The 14288-nt window shown below is 49.6% G+C and overlaps 5 protein-coding genes across 5 annotated transcripts; 2 read left to right on the forward strand and 3 right to left on the reverse strand.

The window, feature by feature from the left end:
* Window positions 1-746: 746 nt before the first annotated feature.
* Window positions 747-1776, reverse strand: LOC6541587 (trypsin-1). The gene is made up of 2 exons (XM_001968537.3): window positions 1469-1776; window positions 747-1403 (listed from the first exon to the last, which is right to left on the reverse strand). The coding sequence occupies exons 1-2, from the start codon at window positions 1744-1746 to the stop codon at window positions 848-850; spliced, it is 834 nt and encodes a 277-aa protein (XP_001968573.1). The 5' UTR covers window positions 1747-1776; the 3' UTR covers window positions 747-847.
* Window positions 1777-2099: 323 nt separating this feature from the next.
* LOC6542703 (leucine--tRNA ligase, cytoplasmic) lies at window positions 2100-6352 on the reverse strand. The gene is made up of 6 exons (XM_001968538.3): window positions 6196-6352; window positions 5212-6047; window positions 4579-5150; window positions 4061-4519; window positions 2765-4005; window positions 2100-2706 (listed from the first exon to the last, which is right to left on the reverse strand). The coding sequence occupies exons 1-6, from the start codon at window positions 6196-6198 to the stop codon at window positions 2269-2271; spliced, it is 3549 nt and encodes a 1182-aa protein (XP_001968574.1). The 5' UTR covers window positions 6199-6352; the 3' UTR covers window positions 2100-2268.
* Window positions 6353-6495: 143 nt separating this feature from the next.
* On the forward strand, window positions 6496-8825 carry LOC6542892 (coiled-coil domain-containing protein 47). Its single transcript, XM_001968539.3, has 4 exons — window positions 6496-6947; window positions 7434-7982; window positions 8044-8391; window positions 8450-8825. The coding sequence occupies exons 1-4, from the start codon at window positions 6654-6656 to the stop codon at window positions 8687-8689; spliced, it is 1431 nt and encodes a 476-aa protein (XP_001968575.1). The 5' UTR covers window positions 6496-6653; the 3' UTR covers window positions 8690-8825.
* A 149-nt stretch (window positions 8826-8974) lies between these two features.
* LOC6541828 lies at window positions 8975-11205 on the reverse strand. Its single transcript, XM_001968540.3, has one exon. The coding sequence runs from the start codon at window positions 11188-11190 to the stop codon at window positions 9151-9153; it is 2040 nt and encodes a 679-aa protein (XP_001968576.1). The 5' UTR covers window positions 11191-11205; the 3' UTR covers window positions 8975-9150.
* A 720-nt stretch (window positions 11206-11925) lies between these two features.
* Window positions 11926-14275, forward strand: LOC6542610 (gamma-taxilin). The gene is made up of 2 exons (XM_001968541.3): window positions 11926-13010; window positions 13082-14275. The coding sequence occupies exons 1-2, from the start codon at window positions 12081-12083 to the stop codon at window positions 14090-14092; spliced, it is 1941 nt and encodes a 646-aa protein (XP_001968577.1). The 5' UTR covers window positions 11926-12080; the 3' UTR covers window positions 14093-14275.
* The last annotated feature ends 13 nt before the right edge of the window (window positions 14276-14288 follow it).

Consider the following 14288-nt stretch of genomic DNA (forward strand, 5'->3'; position numbering starts at 1 on the left):
ATCTAAGCTAAGGTTGATGGAATCAAATTGGTTGAATACATATCAACTAAGAATGAATTCATTAATCCCTGCAAAAAATATCTAATTTATATAACCACTACTGTAAAGCAAATGTGGAAAAACCGAAAGTGACAGAGCCGAAACCAATGTAAGAACATCGCACTAGACCACGCAGCCGATCCGTCCAAAGTTTCCACTCAAAGCTACATAAGTTGTGCGATCAATTCGCCAATGCCACGGCTATGCAAGTACTCGTATTTATGTACATATGTGCATCTGAATTATGCAACGCCTAATGTTAATTTCCGTAAGCTAATTTATCACTAAGCAAACACAGCCATGGAGGGGCCTGTTCAAACGGAAAGTAAGCCACACCAACCGATTGTTCACGATGCACACAAACTGATCCCTACGTATACGTAATGCAAGTAATTGCGTATACGCCGCATGTAACACATGAACGGGGCTCCAGCCCATCGCAACGATGACAGTTGGCTGATAAGCCGCCCAATCAAAAGCAAAACAATTAGATGCGATGCCCACAGCGTCCCAAAAGGCCAAGAACTCGTGCAGCCCAACACATCCGCTCAACCTGGCCAAGTAGACTCATTTCCAACAACGCGACATGCGCCTGCGAAGTGTGCGATATCCTGGAGGGTCGCGTGTTTGAAATGTTGCCTGCGTGCTGGCAACGTGTGCGAATCCCTCCAGCGGAGCAGCGCATTATGAAATGGTTCGGGCGGTTTGGTTGGCATCATTTGATAACCTTTTATTGCGGATGAAATACACTAGTGCAAGCAGTCGCATAAGGAGCAATTTGTATCCAAGCTAAGGTACTCGTAGAAGTCTAAACACCACTGTGCTCCTTGATCCAATCCCGTGCGAAACTTACTCTTGAGTAGACACCCGGATAGTCGGGCTTGGCGCAGCCGTAGCCCCAACTAACCACGCCCACCAGCTCGCCCGACTCACTGACCATCGGACCGCCGGAATCGCCTTGGCACGCATCCTTTCCGCCTTCCAGAAAGCCAGCGCAGATCATGCGCTCGGTGACGCCGCCGTACTGCTTGTACTTCTCACTGCACAGCTCCTGATTAACCAGAGGCACTTCCACCTGGCGCAGCCACTCGCGGGACTCCAGCAGGTTCTGGGTGTTGCCCCAACCACTCACAAAGCAGGCTTCCCCGTCCGTGAATTTCATCTGCGACTCGGGCAGCTTGACAGCCCTTTTGGTCTCGTCAAACTTGATGGGGTGCGCCAGCTGCAGCAGGGAGAAATCGTAGTCCACATTGGTGTAGTTGAACTGGGAGTGCTGGACGATTTTCTGCACCCGCAGCAGTTCACCTCTGCGAGCGAATTCACTGGTGCCCAGGCGTATTTTCAGCCGATCTGCCGTTTTACCACTTTGAAATGGAGGAAGCATTCATAACACATTCTACAGAGAGGATTCCCTGAGCGGCTAACTTACTAGGTGCAATGGGCGGCAGTTAATATCCACTCCTCCGATATGATGGAGCCGCCGCATATGTGGGACGAAGTCTGCAGCGAAACCTGATGTGGTGCGTCGGTGATGTTAATGCGATGACCGCCCACAATACGGCCATCCAGGCGTGGTGAAAGCTTCCAGGGATTCTTCACTATATCCTCAAGCGAGCGCTGCCTCTTAATGGGCTGCGGTATTAAACAAACGCCTGCCAGTACCAACAGGCTGCACTGCAGCAGTAAAAGCAAGCGGAGAGCCAACATGGTTGTTCCACATTAACCGAATGTATTTAATGGCCCAAGGCAGAGCAAAGCCTTATATAGGAATGTCTTTCTTGGATTAGTGATAGCCACCCAGCGGGTAGAAGACCCGCTGTGCTACCACTGTGCGGCTTATCCGCCAACTGGCACACAAAATGCTCTGAACACATCCGATTCGGGGTGGCATTGGACTCACTCCCATTTAAGAAGTCACTTTGGCTCTTCGATGTTTCAGAATCAAGGCAGAATCGTTATCTTTCAGTTAGCATTCAATTGTTTAATTGGGTCACTTGTAGAACCCCATGAAATAGTCGTTATAAAAGGTTTCAAGTTCAGTTAGACCTACATTAGGCAACTTAAGTGGTTAGGAATATATTTTACCATAGTCTATCGTATGTTACATTTTTAAGTTACTTGGTTTGGGCACAAGCATCTCACAGTACATTTTAATAACCATGGATTTGTTTTACAACTTTATAATTTCATTCTATGAATAAATTAGTTGGGCTTGTGATGCATTTCCACTTAATCCAGCACATAGATCAGATTCCTGCCCACTTCGGTCAGTTTTCCTGCCTGCTCCACGCTCACTTTCTTGTTCTCCACATCCAGAATGAAGTTTCCATCGCCGAGGACAGTCTTTCCTGTTTTGTAATCCTCAAAGATGGGAATTTTTCTGGGCCCCAGAGCGGGATCCTCGTAACGCCAGATCGTAAGGGTAGCCGTATCCGTTTTAAGCCCAATGATCTTGGAGAGCTTTTCTCGCAGAGATTGCACTGTATCTCCCTCGGAAATAACAGTGTTCACCTGGAAAAGCGACGAACGCTCGACAGGGTTCATCAGCTCAACGCTCACATTTGGTGCCACTGAAAAGTTGATGAAGGGAGAGCCGGGACGAACTTCCTCGCGCGTTTTCTCGGGGGCCGACGGGTCATCGGTATATTTAACTTCCAAGACATCAAGCTGAAAATAAAACAGCGTTGATGGAACAGCAACACATAAAGCAATGGGAAATACTTACATCTAGTGTGTTCTTCAGGTACTCCAAATTGCTTATCAACACCTGACGCTCATCGAACTCCAACGTGACTGCCAATGCAGCCACACCCTTGCCGGACTCCACCTTTTCGCGAATCATCTGGGCAAAGGGCATCACTCGTTTCATGAACTTCTTCAACTCCGCCTTTTGCTGCAGGGTAGCAGCAATGACTTTGTTGTCTGGAAGGGCCTGCGATTTGTTAAACAACTCCTTCATGGTATCGAGAACACAGCACTGCCAAGGAGGATAGGTCTTAGCTACCCAAACAAGGCCTCGATTCGGTTTCGCTGTCTGCACATTTACAGATTTATCTTTTCCGGCCTTGCCCTTGACTTGCAGCATGTTCTTGAGGTTCAGACGGAACGAGTGAGCGGCTTCCATGAGGTACTCCGAGCACAGGATGTCGACTTCGTTGATGGCTCCAACCTCTGGCCACCGAGCATGAACAATGGACTCCTTGTTACCCAGCAGTCCCCAGACATGCTCCGCCATATGAGGACAAATCGGGGATACCAGAAGAGCTTGTCTGCGAATAAACTCCAGTACCAGATCTTCATGCATTCCATGCGCGCCACACAGCTCCCTGTACTTGTCTCTGGCCAATTGCAGTTCGTAAAAGCCACTCCTGAGAGCCTCCTTGAACAACATCTTTCGGTAATTATCATCGGTTTGCTGCGTTTTCAAATTGAGTTCACTAAGGAAAACCTGATCATTGAAGATCTTATCTGTGCCCTTTCTCAGGCTGCTCCTGGTGTCCAACATCTCTTTGACCCACTCAATGAAAGTGTATAGACGCAGGATACCTGCATCTGCGGTGCTCTCCACAAAGTTGGCATCCTCCACACTATCGCCAGCATCAGCCAAACACAGGCGCATGCCATCGGCAGAGAATTTGTCCACAGCTTCGGTCAGAGTAAGGAAATTTCCGTCCGACTTGGACATCTTGGCAGAATTCAGCAGCAGGTGGCCATTAACACGCATTCCTTTGGGCCACTTGTTTTCATCATTAGGCCAGATGGCAGCGTGATTGTACAGGCAGAAGGTCAAGTGGTTCTGGATGAGATCTTTGCCAGAGACGCGGAGATCCATTGGATACCAGTACTCGAACTCGCGACGCAGAACTGCAAGATGTTCCTGTTTAATGGCTGTCTTTTTTGGCAGTGGAGTTTCCTTAAAGAAGATATAGTCCCAGATTTCGTCGGTCATGTCGGACGGTTTGATGCCTGAGAAAGGGTAAATGTAAATTTTGCAAAACATTAGTGAAACAATTCGACTTACCAAAAGGTCCTGGTTTCTCTCCGCGGAAAGTGCCGCCCTGCAGCAGGTGCACCACGGTATAAAAAGCCATATATATGGTGGAGTCCGAGAGGGATTCAATCAACCACTTGTCGTCCCAAGGCAATTTGGTTCCTAGACCGTAGGTTCTGGAGCAGGCGTACTCGTGCAGCCAGTTCAGGCAGGCTTCAAAATTGTTGCGCGCCTCCTCGTGGAAGGTTTCCATGCCCTGCAAGATCTTGGTGGCCTGCGCCTGCCATACAGGCTCGCCGTAGTTGAGGTACCACTGGTTACAAAGAGCTACCACGCACTCGTCAGCTGAACGAGACATAATGGTCTTCTCCGGCTCGTAATAGACATCCGCTTCGTTGGCATCGACCAAACGTTTCTGCAGATCCTTCTTCACATCCTGAATCTTGCGGCCGGCAAATTCACCAACCAACATTACGCCGTCATAAAAACCTTTAAGTGAAGGATGTAATTTAGAGTCAGAGACTTGCATGACTGCTACTACTACTTACTCTTCAGATAACACATTTCCTTAGCTTCAGCCAACTTATCCTTGTCGTTCTGTGATTGAATCTTAAGGGTTTCATAGGCATGGACGGCACTCAGTTTGCCCAGCGTAGGCACTTCGATGATGGGAATGGGCTCGTAAGGCAGCACCATTTCATCTTTCAGTCCATATTTCTGGCGGAATGCCTCCTTCTTCTGGAGATCCACCAAAGCAGCGTAATCGTCAGGAGAATCGGAGGGGACTGATGTGACCACGCCAGTTCCCTTATCCTCCTTGATACTCAGCATGGGCAAGGTGTAGACAATCTTGTGCGGGGTCAGAGGAGCCGAAAGGGGAACTCCAAGTAGATCTTGACCAGTTACCTCAGCCAACACCTTCACATCACCTTCCACGGCAGTGAATCCCTGGTAAGTCATATTTCTAGCAGCCCTGCGCGTGCTGATCCACACTTCGTTGTTTTTGCTGGACTGCCAGGCGATGTACTTGATGTCGGGATGCAGCCAGCAGTTGGTCTGCCCGTACATGGTCTCCGGACGCAGGGTGGCGGCCACCATGTAAATTGGCTGCGTGATGGAGCTAGAATTGGGTCAGAAATTAAACATTAATAATTTAAAAACGAAAGAAATCTCACACTTACCTCAAAGCCTTGGGCGCCTTCAGAACCTTCATCTTGATGAGAGTGTACTCCTGGGGACCCACTCCCTCGCCCGAGGAGCGATCGTGGTCCATGCACGGCTGCCCATCCTTGGGCGAATATATGGTATAACGCTTGCCGTACATGATCTTGCCGCGCTCCTTCAGGTGGTTAAACTGCCAGCGCACGAACGAGTCGAAATAGGGATTGGCATCCGTTGTGATGAATGTGCGCCTCCAGTCCACGTGCACGCCGATCCGCCTGAGATCCTGCACCGCCAGCGGTGGGAAGTAGTTAAGCCAGTGCTCGGCATCGGCAAAGTCCTTGATTTCCTCGTCCTTCAGACCGAGGCTCTGCATGATTTGCCATTGGTATTTGGCAGCGCCGGTTTTGGCCACCGCTTTGCTCTTCTTTCCCTTGGACTTGTCCTTGGGCACCTCGGATGCGGCTTCAGCAGCAGCAGGGACCACTTCCTCGGTCTCGGGAAACTGTGGTGGAAAGCCAAACTGCTCCAGCTCGCGGGTTAGCTTATCCGCACACGCCTTGATGGGCATGCCGGTGCAATGGAATCCGAAGGGCCAGAGGACTCGCCGTCCCTTCAGGCGATGGTACCGCACCGAGTACTCCGCCTTCGAGAGGGAGAAGGTGTGTCCCAGGTGGAGGCGTCCGTTCATGTACGGAAACGGGAAGGTCACGAAGAACTTCTCCGCCTGCCGCTTCTTTGGCGCCGTTGGTGCGTCCGACTCGTGCACTCGCTCCGTCTCCCATCGCTGCTGCACCTCCCGCTCGATCTTCTGCAGGTACTCCACCTTAAAGGTGCCCTTCCGCTCGGTTGTGGCCTATTCGAGTGGAAAATAAACTATTAGCATCGTGTTTACCCATAAATTGCAGTCATTCCGCGGGCAATTGCATCAGCCGGCTCGTCCTCGTGGCAGTTGCGGTGACTCATCAATGAGTGGGGGATCGCCTTTTCCGGCAAGTGCTCACCATTGCTTAGTTCTCAACGATATTCGTAATTGTTTAGAACAACTTCTTTATTCAAATCGTGGCACTAGCAAAACACTAAATTTGTTTCGAACAGTGCAACGTGTTGTGACCAGTGTGGCTGCCAACTAGTCAGAGCAAAATGCTGACTCTTCATAACTTTTACCTCATCGTAATGGACGACTGATTGATTGATATATCATTGATATTTTTTGATCTTATTAATTTTTAGTTAATTAATTAATTTGGCGAACATTTAGTAAGCGTATGTTATTTTGGGAATACTGAATTGCATTTAAGCTAAAAGGCACTAACGCGTATTATTTTTCAACCTGCACGCCACTGTCACACTAATCGTTTAACCTAGTTTTTTTTCCTAATTAGTGTGAAAAGTTTTAAGACATTTAGATAAATTATAACTTAAGTGAACCGACTACATTGACCAACGAACTATCCCCAAGATGCGACCAGTATTTGCCCTCCTGCTCCTGGCGCTCCTCTGCTTCGCCAGCACAAAGTCCGAGAGCGATTTTGAGGAAGACGACAGTGATGATTTTGCCGAATTCGACGACGGCAACTTTTACGCGGAGCCCGCGGCCAAGAATGCGGATTCGTTCTCCGGTGGAGCAGGATCCAGCCACGGCGAATCCCGCGATGATCCGCCTGCCAAGGAGCCACGGAAGAAAGCACAAGACGTGGAGAGCGAGGAAGAGGATGGCCTGGTCGAGGATGACGATGAGTTCGAACACTTCCAGGTAAACAAAGTCGCCTGTTCGCTGTGAAGGAGGTCAAGAACGGGGTTAAGAACTTTGGTCAAGAACGTGCCCAGTGAAATGTAACTAGGCTTCCTCCACTGAGTTGGCCTTGTGTTTGTTTCCTTCTCGGGAAACTTGGTCATAAGTGTTCCATTGGGAACTGGTATAAAGTTACTGATAAAGATATTAACGTATCTCAACTTTCACCATAATGACAGGGGATATTTTCTTACCTTGATATAGGTATTCTTCAAAGTAAAGAGCATTTACAAGTCTGTAAAAGATACCTACAATCTTAGAAAGTCACTAACTTATGTAACGTGGATACCAGTTGTAGTTTATAAAGTTTGACTGAAACCATGTTTTTATGCACAACTTGACCTTCGCACTTAAGGAACCACGGTTTCTCCAAAAGATTGTAATTGTAAATTAAGTATAGCAACAACAAAAATGAAATATTCATGAACCACTTGCACTTATTTTCAGGACGAGGAAGAGTTCGAGGGATACGATGGCGGAGACTCCAAGGATCCGCCCATCGACCAAAAAGTTGAGCCCAAACTGAACATACCAAACATCCCAATGCACTTCCGCACCCACTGGGACTCCTACTGGATGGAGATGCTCATGGTGGCTGGGCTGTTGGCCTACTTCGCCAACTTCTTTGCGGGAAAGGCCAAGAACGCGCGTTTAGCGCAGCTTTGGTTTAGTACCCACAGAGCCCTGCTGGATGAGAACTTCGCCCTGGTCGGAGACGATGGCAAGGCGGAGAACGAGAATCCGGGACTGATCAAGGAGAGTGAGAGCCTTTATACTCTCTGGTGCTCCGGTAGAACCTGCTGCGAGGGCATGCTCGTCGAGCTGAAGATGATCAAGCGACAGGATCTGGTATCCTTGGTGGCGGGACTAATGCGTCCACAGCTAGACCAGGCCCACATCAAAATTGAACTGACACGCGGTGTAATGGATGCATTCGTATTTGCAGTTGGTAGCAAAAAGACCATTACCAAGGTCTTCAAAGAGTATACGGATCTGGTAAGAGGTTTTAATTCGAGTTACCATGCCCTAATTTAACAATACGCCTCTTTGCGAACAGAGCAAGTTCTGTAGTCTAGTCGGCAAGCCGGAGGATCGCTACAATGTGCCCACCGGCTTTGGCGTGCTCTCCGAAATCCCGGAGGCCACGTCCGCCATACTCGAGTCACGTATTATCACTGCACTAAACAAGTACCAAAGCTATATCGATTACCTGCACATCTCGGACCAGTTCAGTGGGCCCATCCAGCAGGAAGAGGGTGGCACCCTTAAGCAGCCCGAAACCAAGGCCGTGCTCCTCGCCGGCTTCAATTTGCCGAAGCACGCCGAAATGGAGACCATTAAGCCGTTGTTATTGTTGATCTTTTATTTGATGGAGCGTCTAAAGACCTATCGCATGTCCAAGGAGGTAATTATACGCATATTTTATTTAGTTTCGAATTATTATTAACTTGTGCAAATTCCAGGGCAAAGCCAAGTCGGACAAGAACCGCCAGCGCGTGGAGGAGGAGTTCTTGAAGAGCACCCATGCCGCCCGCGCCGAGGCTGCCGCTCAGAGACGCGAGGATAAGCGTAAGCAGGAGAAGGAGCGCATTCTGGCTGACGAGGATCCAGAGAAGCAGCGCCGTTGGGAGGCCAAGGAGCAGAAGCGCCAGGCCAAGAGGAATGCGCCCAAGATGAAGAGACTGGCCGTCAAATCCCTGTAGATTTGTTTCAAATGTGCCATTTGCCGCAAGGAGCGCACCTCATTAACGTACACAAACCGACCATTTGTAGATGTTCCTCTCAAATGCCAGAATAAAGCAATATCTATTTGTTTCCTATGGAGCGCCAAAACAAAAACCTCAGTTGTGCTAGATCTTACTTAATCTAGATCATAAAAAGCACTAGGCTGTTGAAATGCAGATAAGCAGCTGAACAAGATAAGTGTAAGCTATTGTTGATTAGGGTAAATATCGTAAGAAGCGCCCCTCAGTTACAAAAATATTCAGTATTTGCCGAAAGATTACTTATATTTCAATTGGAATATTTAAAATTTGAGTTACAAATAGATTTGAATGACAAGCTTTGTGAATGGTTTTCGAACGCATGCTACATTTCTTATCACAGATACGGCTTATGCTTAAAATGCTTTGTGAATTCGAAGTGGTTCCCGATCTTTTCCCATTTAGCACTTGACGGGGAAGCAGTTTTCGTTGGACACATATGCGATGTGATTGCGCAGCGTTTTGATCTGCTTCTGGGCGGCATCGAAGCTGTAGGAGAGTGTGTTCAGTTGGCCCTGCATCTCGCGGATGACAGCCTCCCGATCGTTGACCGACAGCGAGGCAGTTGCTCGGCACTGAGCCAACTCCTTCTCCAGCCGATTGATCTGCTCCTGCTGCTGGGACTTGATCAACTCGGCTCGTTCCTTGGTGCCGGCTATAATCTTGGCGGACTCCGTTCGCAGTGTATCCAGATCGTCTTGGGTGGACTTGAGCTGTTCGCAGAAGAGATCCCGCTGTCGCAGGAGCTCCTCCAGTTCATTCCTGGCCTGGGTCAGTTCCATTTGGCACTGGGCCAGCTGAGGCCGCACATCGACGTTGGGCTGCTGCTCCATCTGCGTCTTGCAGGCCTTCAGCTCCTTGCAGACCACCACCAGTTTCGTCTGCATCTCGTCCTTCTCCTTGCAAACCTGGGCCAGCTTCAGCTGCTCATTCTCTAGGAGCTTGGGGAAGTGCAGCAGCTCGTTCAGCTTCTCTTGAAACTTGGCTCGAATCTCCTTCACCTCCGTGTTGATCTGCTGTTCGATGCGTTTGTTGTTCATGTTCAGCTTCTCCAGGGAGACGCACTGCTCCTCGACCTTCTGCTGGGCCAGCAGGTACTTGTTGCGGTAATCCTCCAACTGCTGCGACTGCTCCTTCATGATGCATTTGAACTCCAGCTGCTCCTCCTTGAGCTCGTTGACCCGGGATCGAAGTAGATTCAGCTCGGCGGCATCGGCATCCCCGTCGCCCCCCTTTGATGGACAGGGACCACAAATACCTTTCATCCGCTTCTGCATCTCCTTCATCTGGCAGTCCTTGCGCTGAAATTCGGTTAGCAGCCTGGTGTAGTTCTCCTTCATCTTCTCGTACTTGTCGGCCTTGGTGTTCCGCTTTCCGCCGCAGATGACCAGTGGATCAGGATCCTCGGGACACGGTGGCCTGGGAGGACATGGCCGGGAGCAGGGGTCCTCCTCTCCTTCATCGTCATCGTCGTCGACGTCACAGGGCTCGGACGCATCCCGGTTGGTTACCTCCTGGAGCAACTTCTTCACCGAGGTCTGCATGGATTGGATGCGCCGCTTCAGTTTCTCCAAGGACTCGCACTTGCCAGGTGGCTGTGGCTGGGGACAGGGAGCCTTTTGAGCCTTCCGCTTAGACGGGCAGGGTGGAGGACATGGGGCAATGCTGCTGCTGCTGCTTTCCGGGCAAGGACCTTGGCAAGTACCTGGACAGGGTGGTGGCGGACAGGGCTTTGGGCAGGGACCCGGCACACAGACCGGCTGCTTATTGCAGCTCATGATGGCGCAGGCGATCTCCTCGATCATCTTCTTGTCCTCCGGACAGGCACCCTTCATCTTCTGCATGGCCTTTTGCAGGGCGCAGATCAGCTTGTCGTCCTGACCGGCCATATCGCGTTGGCCTCCGCCGCCTCCACCGCCGCCACCACAAACACTGGCACACGAGCTGGGCTCATCGCTGCAGGGATCCGTGGCGCTGCCAGCTGGAGCACAAGGTCCTATGCCACACATATACGGGGACAAGTTGTCCTCGTCCACGGTGGTGGTCATGGGCAGCTCCTTGTAGTGCCGATGGGAGCCGAAGTTCTGCAGCTGCACCGCCCTGTTCATCATGGTGTGCAGCTTGATGTTCTCCTGCTCCATGCAGATTCTCAAGCGCTTGATCTCCCTCAGTTCGTTGCGGGTCTTGCAGGGCTTGGCGCACATGTCCATGATGTTGCCCTTGATGTCCTGGATGATCTTGTTCTGGCAGTCGATCTCCTTGATCAGCGCCAGGTACTCCATGTACATGCGCTTCTGCTCGGGATCGTCGGAGGACTCGCCCAGCTTGGAGAAGAGGTCCTCATCGGGCCCCTCCTCCATCATGTGCTGCTCCCCAATGTACAGGTTCTCATCGTCCTCGAACTCGCCGCCCTCATCGGTGTACTCCGTATTCTCTGCCATCGCGATTTATGTTCACTAACCGATTTGGCCAAAAATTGTGTGAATAAAATTTTTTTTTATTTTTATATTTGGCTAGAAATACTAACGATTTTAGGCTACTTATGTTCTGTGAAAACGTTAACACATACTCTGAAAAATTTCGAAAGTTTTGGGACGATCCGTTGTTTTCTTCGTGATCGAATAAAATGAACTGAAAGTTCAGCGGACACTCGGCCTGGACAGTTGGCAACAGATTTGAAATGGCCTGCTCCGACTTGGGAGAGGCGAACGAAGGATCCCGGAGCACTGGATTGGGCACCAGGAGCTGCTTCATCGACTTTGAGTGGCGGAGTCCTCGCTCCCAGGATGGGCAAGGGAGTGTCCTTAGGGAGGAATGTGTAGCGAGGCATTTATTTGGCGAAACAAATAATTATATTTACTACTGCCGCTACTTGAATTGGTTCAAAATCAAAACACAGTGCAGCTTAAAGGAAATGGTATATCTTAAAAAATAATTCTTAATAATTGATGAATAATAATTAATAAAACAAAATATGTTAAAAAACATAACTAATTTACAAGTATTGAAATGGGAAAGATAAAAAGTAATCCATAGGAATATTTTAAATATATAAACTGTGACGTTCGTTGGCAATGTATTATTTAAACATTAGGCACGTTAAAAATAAAATTGGAGGGAACAGCGATAATTTCCAGAAGGAAAATGTGAGTATATGAGTAGGCGTAAGAACCAATTTTCTATCAAATTATTTTCGTCACGTTCTACGTAAAATTCATATTTTTGGGAATTGAATGTGTCATAAGGCTTTTAAAAAAATTCTCTGTTCGCCAAAAACAGTGCAAAAAATTACACAAGTGAAACTTTAACCAAATAGGCTAAATTTTCGTAGATGTTAAAGCCATCCAGGCGACCATTAGCCCCAAGACAACGATCACTTGGATTCCGTCCACAAAATCGCCGAGGAACATCATCTAGTAAAACCTCGATGGGACTGGATTTCGCGTTGGATGAGAAGAACGAAGATCGGGCAGAGGAAAAGAGTAGCTATGTCAGCATCTCCAGACAGAAAAGTGCAGACAAAGTACAGGATACGAGAAGTGCCAGCAGCTTGGGCTTCGGGGAGCACTGTAGTCCCAGCATAGCGAAATTACCCAGGAGCAGCAGGGAAGGTAAGGAGGTCAATTTAATCATGAGTGATGGAGAGCCGGAAGATTACAGAAAGGGTCAGGCCGCGAAGCGGAGGCTGCCGAGCTCGGAAGCCATTGGCAGCAAGCTGAAGGAGGAGCTCTGCAAGTACAAGCAGGAGCTCAAGGACTACAACGAAAGCACCAAGGATCTGGAGGAGAAGTACATGAAAATCAACTATGAGCTGTGCGAGATGCAGCAGAAGCACAAGCAGTTCGTGTCCAGCAGGAAGCAAGCCTCGCAAATGGATTTGGGAAGTGAGGCCGATCCAGATGGTTTCTATAGCTCGGCCAGTAGTGTCACCTCGCAAACGACCATCCGACGAAGGAGCCCCCAAATCCTGCGCAGCAATACCAGTTTCATGACCGTGCTATCTGTCCATAGTTCCTGTGACGAAATCAATGCGAAGAAATACGCATCCGCAAGGACAACTCATCAGCCGAAGCACCATCAACACAAGGACGATCTTCCATCGCAGGTGAACAGCGTTTTTGACAGTCGTATAGTGGAAACACTGGCGAACCGTCACGTGAAGCGCACTAAAAGATCCTTGGAGCAGGACGATCGTGAGAGGGAGCCCGCATCCTTCAAGGACGTCTACAGTGTGCTGAAGGATGTGATCAACACCTCACAGGTAGGATTCCTAATCAGTATTCCCGAAACCAGTAATAGTTACCGCTTTGCAATGCCCTCTTCCTTAATCAGGACCACAAGTACAAGCACGAACGAGATCGCGGCAGGGACAGAGACAGGAACAGGGACTCTGGAGACCTAAGTCAGCTCCTGACCACCATCAAGGGCCTGAAGAGCGAGCAAGTCCAGTTTCGGACGCTCATTCGGCAGCAGCAGGAGAGGATCGCCGACTACCACACACGGTGTGTGAAGGCCCAGGACATCATGAGCACCCAGAAGCAGGAGATCGAGAAGCTGCACGTGAATAACAAGCAGTTGGAGTCGAGCATTTACCACGACATAGACAGTCTGCGATCCAAGATAGACACCAAGCTGAGGAGTGTCTCCCATTTGCCGAAGCTGATGCGGGACGAGCACTCCAAGTACGAGACGGTAATGCGGGAAAATTGTCTGCTGGCGGATAAGCTTCATGCCCTCCAACAGGAAGCCATGCAGCTGAAGGTCAAGATAGATGAACTGGGCCGCAGAAAGCTGGTCACCATCAACAGGCTGAAGGCAGCCGAGAGGGATTTGAAGATCTTCAAGAACTACAACTCGGCCTTGAAGACGGAGAAGCGGAAACTCACGCAGGAGCTGTCCACCATGAAGGATCAGCTGGAGCAGCTCCAGGCGAGCAGTAAGAGACAACTATCCCGCCATCGCGAGCAGAGCGAAAAGCAGCGCAGGGATCTGCAGAAGAAGATCTACGACCTCGAACTGAAGCTGAGTAGGAGCCAAAACTCCACGTCCAGCTTGATCCAGGAACGGGACAGTCTTATAGCTGAGCTCCAGACGCAGCTCCACACCCTGGTCCACAACTTCGAGGTCTCACAGAAGCACATTAGGGTTCTTCGCCGGCACATCTACTCCATGACGAATCAGGGTGCTCCGGGCATCGGTTGCAGTGGCAGTGGGTCCGCTGGCATTTCACACTTGACATCTGGTGGTTCCCATCGACCCAGTCTGATCAGGATCAATCCGCTGTCCCAGGGATCCAGCAACGGGCGATTTGGTGCTCCCCGAACGCTGAAGGCCACGATCTAAGTAGCGATCGGGACTGTAGATTGGGCTCATCAGCTGTCCAGGCAACTTGAAGGTACTGCTCCCAGCACTTGGACTATGCCATCAAGTTGCCTGGACATCATCAGCCCCTAACCAGGCCCCAATTATTTCACTCCAATGATTATGTAAACTCGTCACCATTTTTAAACGTAATTTTAATGATTGGGTTAAATGCTTT

Source organism: Drosophila erecta, unplaced genomic scaffold (genome assembly GCF_003286155.1).
Source record: "Drosophila erecta strain 14021-0224.00,06,07 unplaced genomic scaffold, DereRS2 tig00000055-arrow-pilon, whole genome shotgun sequence".
In the NCBI taxonomy this organism is placed as follows: Eukaryota; Metazoa; Arthropoda; class Insecta; order Diptera; family Drosophilidae; genus Drosophila; species Drosophila erecta.

Bases quoted from the DNA above. Each gene is read 5' to 3' on its own strand.
- LOC6541587 (XM_001968537.3), bottom strand. From the start codon at position 1,746: ATGTTGGCTCTCCGCTTGCTTTTACTGCTGCAGTGCAGCCTGTTGGTA. The intron at 1,404-1,468 runs GTAAGTTAGCCG...TCCATTTCAAAG, and splicing joins ACTGCCGCCCATTGCACCTA to TGGTAAAACGGCAGATCGGC.
- LOC6542703 (XM_001968538.3), bottom strand. The intron at 4,006-4,060 runs GTAAGTCGAATT...ACCCTTTCTCAG, and splicing joins AGAGAAACCAGGACCTTTTG to GCATCAAACCGTCCGACATG. The intron at 2,707-2,764 runs GTAAGTATTTCC...TTTTATTTTCAG, and splicing joins ACCTGAAGAACACACTAGAT to CTTGATGTCTTGGAAGTTAA.
- LOC6542892 (XM_001968539.3), top strand. From the start codon at position 6,654: ATGCGACCAGTATTTGCCCTCCTGCTCCTGGCGCTCCTCTGCTTCGCC. The intron at 7,983-8,043 runs GTAAGAGGTTTT...CTTTGCGAACAG, and splicing joins TCAAAGAGTATACGGATCTG to AGCAAGTTCTGTAGTCTAGT. The intron at 8,392-8,449 runs GTAATTATACGC...TGCAAATTCCAG, and splicing joins CCTATCGCATGTCCAAGGAG to GGCAAAGCCAAGTCGGACAA.
- LOC6541828 (XM_001968540.3), bottom strand. From the start codon at position 11,190: ATGGCAGAGAATACGGAGTACACCGATGAGGGCGGCGAGTTCGAGGAC.
- LOC6542610 (XM_001968541.3), top strand. From the start codon at position 12,081: ATGTTAAAGCCATCCAGGCGACCATTAGCCCCAAGACAACGATCACTT. The intron at 13,011-13,081 runs GTAGGATTCCTA...TTCCTTAATCAG, and splicing joins ATGTGATCAACACCTCACAG to GACCACAAGTACAAGCACGA.